Below are 12444 nucleotides of genomic sequence, written 5' to 3'. Positions count from 1 at the left end.
GTCGAGTTTCCCCAGTTGTCAAATGTTGCTATAAAAGCTGAGTGAGGAAAAGCTGAATGGTGCCTTTGAGTGATGGTGCTGAGAAAATTTTTGAGAATACCTTGGACTGTAAAAATAACAGATTATTCAGATTCAAATATAACACATTAAGAAGCTAAAGCACTCACACAAGCCTGATGACATAGAGCAGTGAGTCAAGAACTAGTCGGTAGCATTTATAGAATTTGGACTTTGGGGTAGTTTTAATACCCGGTGTAAAGGAAGAGAAGAAAAGTTAGATTTTGTACTGTAGGCATCACACTGACACTTGTGGCATGACTGTCAGCTGCCACCTCATGCTTGCTCTGGGTCACTGTTATGTGGTGCAAGACTGCCATGAACTGTGGGGGGGAGGAGAATGAGGAAGGGTATGCTCGGGAAATCAAATTAGAGACTGTACCTCCTTGAGATGCTGCCTCAAGGTCATCCAGCTAGAAGTAGGAGGAAGCAGCATATCAAGCTACCATTGGACTGACGGTTATGAAAACATCTTGCATGCTGCTCTTGATTGGTTTCAGTGAGGTGGACAGTGGGGATTAGTTATGGGGGAGTAGAACTTAGGGGTTTTAGTGTGCAATTCTCAGTTCCAGCTATGCAATGCTGCAATACACTTGATTCTTAATAAAACTATACCTTTCTCAGCAAATGGAGCGAAGAATTGTTTCTGTTTAGAGGTTTACGTTGTGGCCAGTCTAACAGTTAGCCAGAACTGCATTCTTTTACATTTACTATTCAGTTATATTACCTTTCCTCCACCCTTCCCCACAACCAAAAGTGACAATGTTTTTAGTTCTTGTTATCCCCCCCCTCTCTCTTTCTCTCTCTCTCTCTCTGATTATGTGTGTGTGTGTGTGGTGTGTGTGTGTATGTATGTGTATGCTGTACACATGTATACAAGAGATCATCTGCAAATAAAGGGGAAATCAATATATTCTCAGACATATAATGCAAGAAGAAGCCTAATTGAAAAATATTCTAATGCTTGGGAAAATCAACAACAGTTAAAAAAGGAGGCTGACAAACAAGATGGCTAGATACATCATTGATGGCACACAATTTTCAAGAACTCGGAGAAAGTGTTACTGATGGACAGTCCTGCTGAAATGGTGTCTATCAGGTCATGAAGAATGAGAAGCACAGAACTTTTTAAAGAAAGGACCAGGATCGCTTATGTGTATGTTCAACAGGGGTGAAACTAAAGAATAAGTTTTATTAAGGCCCTATGGTGCTCTATAAAGCCAGATGCTGCGTCATTGGCTTTTAGCATCCACTTAATTTGTTGCTTCCTGTAAGGAATGTCCACAGACCTATGGGTTTCTCATTTTGCTAGGTTGTAGCCTTTATGAGCCAATGTATTTTTGTAAGTAGCTATCTAAATACTATATACTTCCAAATATGGCCTACAGTATTACCTCCTGTTCAGTAAGCACATTGAATTTTTTCTTACTACAGTAAAGAAACATTCCAGTTTCAGCATCTCCTCTGAGCAAGCCATCTAGGTCATGCAGTCCCTTGTTCTTACCTACAAAACACCTTGCTTTGAGAAGTTCAGAGAATGCTTTGCAAAATATTCCACAGATCTGAGATACCAGAAAGTGTCATATCCCTAAATGCAATACTGCCATTCAATTGGGAGAGGAGCCTCGGAGTAATTTATTGGAGGTGCCAATGACAACTGATATTTTACAACTGCTTTCCTGGCACCGGAAGGATGGAGATCTCAGTACCTCTGGAGGATGTTTATGATGGCCATGTGGGGTATCTACTTTAATGTCTAACGAAAGATAGCCATGGGAATGTATGTTTATTCGGATCTCAGGGCAGTTGGTAAAGGAAACATTTTCACACTTGTGCATTGGCCAGAAACTGCATTCTGACAAAAGGGGAGGGGTCACTATCACTTTAATTCTACTTGCATTGCCTAAGGGGATTCAGATGTTGCTTTGCTTAATGGCTTCCATTCTTCTTAATTAAAGGTTCCTTTTGAAACAATCCGTTTCAGGAGTCTTCACTTTCTTAAGTTAGGAGAGGAGCCCTTACAGAAAGAAGTATTGGGAAGGAAAGCTACAATCCTGGAAGTACAGGAAGCAGGGCTTGATCCTACTCTTCTAATTTCACTATGTGAGGCATAGGATTTGTTTTATTAATTGATTGAATCTTCTAGCCACTTCTAGCCACCTTTTTACAGATCATTTCCACTTTTGCAAAGAGATCCAAAAGTGAGTACAAGTTTGTGTGCTGATTCAACATTAATTTCCTGCTACAGCTATAGTATCTTCTCTATTGGATCCTCCCAGTGTGACTCCTAGTGGCACATATACCAAGCCACAAGTAGAATTAAGGGATGTGGCACCCTGGGAACCCCTATGAAACCATTTCCTTTGCCTTTCCCTAGTAATAGATAGAAGGCATAATATTAATACTTGTATTTGATAGAACATTGTAGAAAAACATATATTAAGCCTCTAGTTATTGCCTTGCTTGAGAAATATGATATATCCACAATTATCCTGTGTTGAATGAATTTATTGCAACTAAATTGACAATGGAAGCAATACCCATATTGTAAATAAAATGTTTCTTAAAGATTACGGTTCTTTATTTCTACATCTCTTTATATGGATAGAAATGTCAAAATCCAATCTAAACATCTGGCTGACTGTGTGAAGAACCATAATAAAATTTGACAATATTTTCCATTTGTCACATGCAAAAGGCTACATTGCTTGCATTTGCATCCATATACATTATGACACCTCAGGGTTTGGAAGAACCTAAGGGCATACCTGTTAAAGATGTGGTATTCAGCAGTTCTGACCAGTTCTGGAGAACAGGTAGCAGAAATTTTAAGTAGTTTGGGAGAACCGATAAATACCACCCTGCTGGCCCCGCCTCCATCTATTCTCTGCCTCCCAAGTTCCAGCTGATCAGGAGGAAATGGGGATTTTGCAGTATCCTTGCCCTGCCATGCCCCCAAGCCAGGCCAGCAGAACCGGTAGTAGAAAACTACCCACTACTAACTAGCAGGTATGACTTTAAGTGTTGTGAAATTAAATTATATTCAGCTATCAATGACTCTGGAATACAAATATTTGAAATAATGGAGAAACTTATAAGTTCCTAATTTTCTTCCTCACTGAAATGGTTTGCTGGTGACAAAACTTGAGCTCCTTATTTATGCCAGTCCTCATCACTGAAGCATACTGAAAATCATATATTTAATTAATTAATTAATCTATCTATCATACTATCTATCTATCTAGCTATCTATCTATCTATCTATCTATCTATCTATTTATCTATTTAGTTAGTTTGCAATATTTATAGGCTGCCCAATCCCGAAGGACTCCGGCGCTTACAAAACAAAAGAAAAAAAAAGAAGTAATAAAAATAAGGGAAAAGACAGGTTTAAAAAAAACATCACACATGCACTCATCTGATCCGGGCTGGACCTCAACAGTGAGGTCAACAGCCCCATGCCTCCCAGAATAGCCAGGTTTTAACAGCTTTTCGAGGAAGGCCATGAGAGTGGGCAAGGTCCGATCTCTGGGGTAGCTCATTCTAAAGGGCGGAGCAGCCACAGAGAAGGGCCCTCCTCCTGGTAGCCAACAGCTGACATTGTCTGCTGATGGCATCTGAAGGAGGCCCACCATGTGGGATCTCACCGGCCGCTGGGAGGTATATGGCAGTAGGCAGTAGGTACCCTGGTCCTAAGCCATGTAGGGCTTTAAGGTAATACCAGCACCTTGATTGTGTCCAGAGTACCAATAGGAAGCCAGGTGCAGCTCGCGGAGGATAGGTGTAACATGGGTGTACCTTGGTACACCAATATCGCTCGCGCGGCTGCATTCTGGACTAGTTGCAGTCTCTGAACACTTTTCAAGGGCAGCCCCATGTAGCGCATTGCAGTAGTCCAGCCTTGAGGTGACAAGGGTGTGAATGACCGTTGGAGTGCCCTCCCAATCCAAATAGGGCCCACAATTGGTGCACCAGGCGACCTGGGCAAAGGCCCCCCTGGTCACAGCCGACAGATGGTGTTCCAATGTCAGCTGTGATCAGGAGGACCCCAATTGTGGGCCCTCTCTGAGGGGTTGTAAGTTTCACCCCCAGGATTAAGGATGGACTATCTGGGCTGTCCTTCGGGGGCAGCATCCACAGCCACTCAGTCTTGTCGGGATTGAGTGCAAGTTTTTTCACCCCCATCCAGATCCTGACATATCATTGGTAACATATCAATAATTAAAATGAAAGTCTGCTAGGGAATTCACTGCAGTCACTTGGGATGTAAGCAAAGTTTACAAGATCTTTAGTATTTAGACAGATTTTTATTCCTTTTGAGGTCCTTAGTAGCTGATAATAATCTAAGGCATGGCTGTCAATCTTGCTAATAACATTGCCATCATGTGACATTTTGCAACATTTTCCCATTGCAGAGCTGGGGTGGGAGTGCCTAGCAGTGACAACATCCATGGTCTGCCAGTTTGATGCCCCTAATCTAAGGGATTCTAGCCTCCCACTTAGGAAGTTTTCATAAAGTCATCATTTCAACACCATCTATTGGCATGTTATACCTAAGTGGTTATGATAACAGTCCTCTGTACTTCAGGATTCCATTCCAAGAATTGTATAAAATTTGCTCACTGCTGTTTTCCAGATGCTGGAGCTTTCCCCTCATCTGCCATTTTTCAAATTTGGAATTGATTGAAGTGAAGCTCAGTAAGTCAAAAACTATGCTGTACATGCTAAATTTCATTTAATGTTTAATACCTTTGCTTTTTTTCTTTGCTTTCAGTAGCTGTCTTCAGGGCTGCTTTCTCTCAGAGGACTCTGCCCAGCCTGTAAGGATCTAGTGGGGAAGGCACCATTTTAAATTCATTTCTAAAGGACAATTAACACCATGGAATGTGTTGTCTTTTGTGATTCCTTTCTTTAGGATCAGTGCCCCATCAGAAATGAGCCGAGGTGGCGCAGGTGGTTAAATGCAGCACTGCAGGCTACTGCTAGATCAGCAGTTCAGCAGTTCAAAATCTCACCGGCTCAGGGTTGACTCAGCCTTCCATCCTTCCGAGGTGGGTAAAATGAGGACCCAGATTGTTGGGGGCAATATGCTGACATCTCTGTAAACCGCTTAGAGAGGGCTGAAAAGCCCTATGAAGCGGTATATAAGTCTACTGCTATTGCTATAAAAATTGCATTAGGCAACACCCTTGCTGGCATTTAGGAAAGAGATGGCTATTTCAGAACAGTTTAAGGATATTTATTTACTTTAAATTTACATTTTTGGGGCTGACCACATACAAATCACTGTGGGCAACATACTAGAATTAAAAACTGCCACTGTGCTTCCCAGCCAATCTGAACTGACAAATTGGGGTGGTTCAGGTTCCTTCATTTCAACCATGTCTTCTATCAGAACCTAAGAAATGTGGCTCTTTTGTCACTTTGCCTGGTTTCTGCAATGAGATCTTGAATGGCTCCCATCCTGTTGCATTTTGATGAGCCATAAACATCTGCCATTCTCCCAGGCTTTGGGCTACAGTTGCTAGTGGACCCAATGCTGGATTTAGATGTTGGTGGGATGGTTTGGGGTTTGCTGGGTTCACCAACTTCCTTCCTTCTTCTTCCTCCCGCCCTCCCTTCCTCCTCCCACCCTTCCCCCCTTCATATAACATCATATAAAGAACTGATAACAGTTCTGATAACTGATAAACTGGTGGCTCCTCCCACTGAAATATATACTTTTTATTAGGGAAGAGATATTCCTTGGTATGATGAAGTAAGCCTTGTTATTTGTTTTTCTATTATAGTATTATCATGTTTTAATTTTATTTCATGTTTTTATTGCATTGGAGTATATATTGTGTTTTTACAGCTGTCTGCAACTGAAGCGCTTAGAAACGAACATAAATAAATAGCATCTATAATTATTATTCAATCTCTGAATGATTTTAATACCTCAAGCCACACCTTCATTGTTTCCAATTCAATATTGTTTATTTAATCTCTTTCAAATTTATTACATTCTAGATTTCGTGGACCGCAAAAGTCTCATCACCCCAACCTTTTATAGATTAACCTCACTTTTACAGTGTTTATTGTGCAGATCAAATGAATGTCTATCTATCTATCTATCTATCTATCTATCTATCTATCTATCTATCTATCTATCTATCTATCATCTATCTCTTCTCTCTCTCTATTTCTCTCTCTCTCTCTCTCTTATCTATCCATCTATCTATTTTATCTATCATCTATCTATTCATTTATGTCTGTCTGTCTGTCTATCTCTCTCTATTTCTCTAGCTATCTATTAATCTATGTCTCTCTCTACCTAGCTACCTATTTATCTCTTTGTCTATATTTCTCTATTTCTCTAGTTATCTATTTATGTGTTTCTGTCTATCTATCTATCTATCTATCTATCTATCTATCTATCTATCTATCTATCTATCTATCTATCTATCTATCTATCATCATTATCTACATCTACCTACACACCTACCTACTTTCCTATAAATACAAACAAACAATTTAATTTGATCTCTTGGTACCTGATAGCTAGTATTAATGAAACTCAGAGGGAGTTTAGCGGTTCAGAGCCAAGAAGTTGATTAGGGAATTCTGGAACTCCCAGGAATTGGAATTGTACACAGAGTCTAAAACAATTTCATATCATGACAAGCACACTTCACAAAATTGGCATGCCCTTGAAAAGAAGTCAACTCTGAAGCCAATCACCTATAAATAAATCATCCACCTATCACATTTCTAAGCATATGGATTTGAATCAGAAGGATAGAAAGTATTCTAGATATTATTTTGGGCATTCATATGTAAGTCTCCAAAGCTCTTTTCTACCCAGATAGTTCTTACTGAGAATGCAAAATCTACATTGGTCAGAAGTTTATGCAGGTTCAAATAGTTTCTCTTTTTCCTGTTTAATGCTTCAATATATAGTTTGTGAAATGCAATATTGCTAGGGTTGAGAGAAGGACTGGCTAGATTGCTTCATATCTTATGCAGGACTAGAATTCACAGTCTATTATGATTATGATTGTGATTGTGGATTATGATCATCATCATCATAATTGCAATTGTGACAATCCCCAAGGGCTTCCAAGTAAAGCTTTTCTGCAAAAGTTTATCTGGTGCAAAATGTTCCATGAGATTATTTCACACCAAGTAATTATGACATTGCTCTTGGAGAATGCTACATGTTCTTGAGAAAGTTTCCAAGATTTTTCTTTTTGTCCTTCCCTAGAGCAGCAATGGCAACCATGCCAACTTTAAGGTTTGCAGACTTAAACTCACAGAAATCCACAGCCAACATGGCTTGCTGAGAAATCTGGGAGTTGAAATTCACAAGGTCTTAAAGTTGCCAAGTTTGGAGTCCCCTGTCCTAGAGTAAGACTGGACAATTTATTCTGGATCACCTTCTGGACTAAGATCAGATCATGATATGTCTAAATAAGCTGGAGAACTTTGAGAGGTTATCTGCACATGCTTCATGTACCTTCACCCCGCCTTCTCTAGGTTCAAGTGCACTCTCCAACCCTTGCAGGGAAATGCTTGTAGGACTCTGGTAGAGCTTTTTCTAATGAATACATTTTATTAGCGAGTTTTTAATGACTTGAAGAAGTGACTCTTACCTTGTCCCGAATCCCTTGCCTCACAACCTCCCGTTCAGCCTCCATCTTGGCATATTTCGCTTTCCTTTCTTCTTCCTGCTGTCGGAGCGCTTCCTGTCGTTCTTCTTCTTTCTTGGCAGCATCAGGATCTTTCTCTTCCTCTCCTCCTAACATCTTCCCCATGTCTTTGGTAGCCCCATAATGGAAAAGCAGAAGGCCAAGATTGTGATGTAGCTGTGTTGGTTTTTTGTATTGTTCTTCGATTTGAACCTTTCATGGAAGGAAGGTAAATTACTGGTTTGGAGTGGCATATAAGCTCCAAAAACCTACATAACTAAAAGGAGACCTGCCTCCTATTTTCCATACCAAAAAACAACCTTATGATCTTGACTGGAATGAGAGAGAAGAACTGGGCCAAGGTCACCCAGTTGGCTTCCATGCCAAAGGAAGGGTCAGAACTCAGTCTCCTGGTTTCTATGCCAGCCACTGAATCACTACTTATTAACAAGAATTTTTGACTTACTGAGAGATGCAGTATCACCATAATCCAGAGAAATGTTACCAAATCAAATCATAACTACTGTGCATTGCTTTTGTTGGTTTGTTTTCACAATTTTGACACCTACCCTAATCATTTGAGCCTGGTAGTGCACAAATATTATTAAACATGGGATACTATTTCAAAGGCCTGGGATGCTACCAAGAATGAGCACTTCTGATGCCCCATTAGATGACACCATAAGGACTAAAGCATGCCCACCCTATCTGAACTAGTGTAACTCAGGTGAACTATGAGTAGCATTCAGAACTGCTACTTTCTGGACCAGTTTCAGTTTCCAGATGGTCCTTAAGGAAAGCCCCATATAGTGCACATTGTAATGCAATTTGCTGGTAGTATGGAAGACATCTTAAATCAAACATTTTGATTTCCCCTGGACATCTTTGTTAGATAAATGAAGCCACAGCAGCTTGAATTCTAGTTAGTTTATCCATAGTTAGAACTCCCCTGATTGTAATAAGGTGCTTAGAGTATGCTTAGGCATACTCTATCAAGTGGAAATATACGGTTCTTGCTTCTTAAAGCTGATTTATAGACTATTATTAAGACCCAACATAAGCTGAGTCAGAATACATATGAAGGTTTAGGCAAGGCTGAAATTCTGTTTCATTTTTAAATTTGAAGATATCATCTAGTGGAATTAAAGGCAGTGGGATTGTTTGAGTCAGTTCAAGGATCCATCCATGTAATCCAGCATCATATTTTAGACATTAGTTCCACTTACCCTATGGAACTACACAAATAGAGATGATGACAATAATCTTCCATTGTCTGTTTACAGTACCTAACACTTGCAATAAACAAGAAACAAAGAAGCACTGGTTAGTCATGGATACCCATTGTTGAAACACTATTCCCTCCCTCCCTCCCTCCTTTCCTTCCTTCCTTCCTTCTTTTTCTTTTCTTTTTCTTTTTCTGTTTCTCTCTCTCTCTCTCTCTCTCTCTCTCTCAGCTAATGTGCATCACTAAATCTTTTTTATAGATCTCTAAAGTTAATTATTTCTGTAAAGCAGGCAGAATTATTTTTATTAAAGAAAATATCCTTGACATTTTGATAATCAAGTCATTACATGACAGCTTTTTTTTAAAAAAGAGGGGAGATTATTATAGTTTTAACAACTTATTTTATTGAACCTTAATTGAAGGTCAATAGAGTTTATTAAAAGAGTGAGTCAATCCAGAGTGGGATGGGGAAGTTTACCGCTGTGTTTTCAAGGATGAATAATTATTCCCTCCTTTAAAAATCATATCTCCCCCCTTCCTACTCAATTGTATAGAAAGGTAACTGGGCAGGTAAGGAGTAAGCATTAGGGGAAAACCTGTTAATTTACAAAGACAAGACCAGATCTTCCAAGGATCATGATAAATGGTGCAAGCATAGATGGAGAGAGGTGGTGAATCTTGTTTCCTATTCCTATGTTTTTAGGGATGACTCCCCTCCCCCATCCCTACTATCAATGTTCAGTATTCAGTTTAACAACACTTGTGTCTTCTACCCAGCTTGCTCCCCACCTGTGGAAAGCCCTGCTGCTCCTGAATGTTTTGTTCCAACAGAAGTCCATTTCTCCAAAATGCAGTACTGGGGGAGAGACAGTGCTGGAAATGCTGGCAAATGTGGCCACTGAACAGTTTATTTTGGAGTCCAGGGTGTAGAAAATGCTGTCAAATGGAGAAGATATAGACTTGAAACATGATGTCAGCCTCTGTTTCGCTATTCGCTTTTGGCTGCCATTGAAACGGGGAGGGGGGCATGGTATTTGGGAGGGGAATATTTGGTACAGGAGAGATTGTTAAGAGGGAGTTTTGTTCTCACCATCTACTGCGCATGCTGATGGCTGGTGTTTAGAGTTGGTCAAGGCCAACCGTCCTGCATACCAACCTGATGATGCTTCTTGGAGATGCAATCCACATGACACCTGAGGGATTTGCAGATTGGACAATGGGATGGGGGTTGCAGGGGGGAGATGGTTGGGCAAATATTGATATGTATGATTTTGTGTGCTTCTGCCTCAGACCTTGCTTTATTTTGCTGCTATCTTTTCATAACCAGTAAATTCCTAATTCTGCAAAATGGAGTTAAGTGGTTTCTTTCTTGGTTGCTGAAGGAGGCTGGCTTGACACATATGCTTTAATGAACTGAGTCACCATTCTTTCCTCTGTCTCATCCAAAGCAACAGTTCAGCCTTGTAGAACACCAGGATAATGTCTAGGTAGCAAATTTCAACAATTTGCTATGGACAGGGTTATCTCTGTCCATCACTGACCATCTTTCATTTGTGACCATATTTATTCCATTGGAGACGTCAGATAATGTTTTCACTCAATTCAAGCAATATAAATTGAGCAGAATCTTTTAAGAAAGCATCCATAGTTAGAAATATAATTTGCATAGTAGATCAAGAGGACACCATTTTGCTTTATGAAATGGAATAATATTCCCACAATCATTTAATTATTTGAGAGCTACGGTATTCTGTTTAAGACCTCTGATAGCCAGGTATTATCGAGATATGTGGGGATTGCTTACAGAATACACAGCCATTAGCTGTGACATCTGGAGATTACGCAAATTGTAATATTAGTACAACAAAGATGCCAAGTTGGAAAAACCTGCCAGGTACATATTTGAGTTACATATTTTAAAATATATATGGATTTTTTATTGAGAAATTTTCCATGGATAAAATACAAAGATAAGGGAAAAGGCAAGGGAAGAGAGAGAGAATACAAAATGAAAGTACAAAAAAGGAAAGATGGAAAGAAAATAAAAGAACAAGAATCAGAAACTGTTGTGTTCTGGATATCTGGCTTTGAGTCCAACTGTGAAACAAGCATTTGTTCCCGTCTTCCCATTCTTTCCATTTATTCATGTTGGCATTGTTATTTTTTTTACTTGTTTTACTCTAACTAAACAATGACTTTGCTATGATTTCACAGAGATCAAAACATGTCACAGCAGGTGTGTAGTTTAATTGATAGAAACAACTTTATTGTAGCACATGCAATCTGTTTTTCAAATTGTTTTATTCTACTTTCAGAAATGTATTTTCTCTCTGATTTCAGATACTTCTTTTCCTCCATAATATGTTTCAGGGGGATTTGTCTCTTTTTTAAAAACACATTTTGTTTATTTTATTACAAATTTGAAAAAAATAAAAATGTAAAAAAAAATACCCTAAAGACTGACTGACTGATTGACTGACTGTCTGTCTGTCTATCTGCTATCTGCTATCAACAAACAAGCTATAAACAAAACATGATTAATAACAAGTAAAATAGAAAAAGGGAAAATATAAACAATCTAATAATAGCAGCTATATATTACATCTTAAAGAATAAATTAACCTTTCAAATTTAAAAAATCTCCAATGTAAAACATTATTAAATCTGTGCCGACTAGAAATATACAGTGTAATTTTTTTTTTATTAGGAGAAAAAAATGATCTTTTCAAAAAGTAGAATAAATGATCAGAAATCCCCCCCGCCCCAAACTCACAAAAATTATTTATAAGTATCTTGGTCTGTTTTGGCAAAAATCTATATTAATATTCTGTAAGAAAAATTATGCTATGGAATGCCAAATATTTATTCAAGTAATATAAAAATGCTTTCAAATGCCATTATGTGTTTGAAAAACTAACATATTTTCATGAGGTACTACGCAGACTGGTTAAAATATTGGTCTAAGAACAGGGTGGATCTAAGTCCACTGGGGGATTTGGGCCCAATAGCTCTCCTTTAGTTCAACCTAACCTAGAAGGAAATATTAGGGGATGGAGGGAGGAGAGAGACTGTTGCACATTACTGAGTTCTTGGTGGAAAATAAATATACATTTAACAAACAAAAACATTAGATGGATTGTGGGATCTTCAGTGCTCTCTGAGTTGGTAGTACATTTAATTACCAAACTAGGTAACATTATCAGTGCTAGAAGAGAATAGTCAGGGTTTGTGTTCAGAGAGTATCAACGACCCCACAAATCAACCCTTGAGCTACAAATATTATCTGCTATCAGTATTTGATGAAAATTCAACAAGTGTGTAAATTTGGCCCAATATTTACTATTTTATTTTAGCTCCAGGGAATGAGGCATGCAAGCTCATTATGAGGCTCAACATGGTTCTACATGTCCTTCCTCTTTTAATTGCCCTCCCTTCCCTCCACTCTCCTAGAAAGTTTTATAAACTCCCTAGATGAATCTTCTGATGTGCCAACCA

At 38.9% G+C, this 12444-nt stretch overlaps 1 protein-coding gene across 1 annotated transcript in view; it reads right to left on the bottom strand.

The window, feature by feature from the left end:
- Window positions 1–8211, bottom strand: part of CPLX1 (complexin 1) — a 67866-nt gene extending 59655 nt beyond the window's left edge. The window contains exons 1-2 of the mRNA XM_032213804.1: window positions 8191–8211; window positions 7689–7937 (exon numbers count right to left, since the gene is read on the bottom strand). Coding sequence (XP_032069695.1) covers window positions 7689–7937; window positions 8191–8211 — 270 coding nt within the window. The remainder of the gene's footprint in view (window positions 1–7688; window positions 7938–8190) is intronic.
- Window positions 8212–12444: the final 4233 nt, after the last annotated feature.

Source organism: Thamnophis elegans, chromosome 3, assembly GCF_009769535.1.
Source record: "Thamnophis elegans isolate rThaEle1 chromosome 3, rThaEle1.pri, whole genome shotgun sequence".
NCBI classification, from domain to species: domain Eukaryota; kingdom Metazoa; phylum Chordata; class Lepidosauria; order Squamata; family Colubridae; genus Thamnophis; species Thamnophis elegans.
This window is presented reverse-complemented; position numbering and strand designations above follow the sequence as displayed.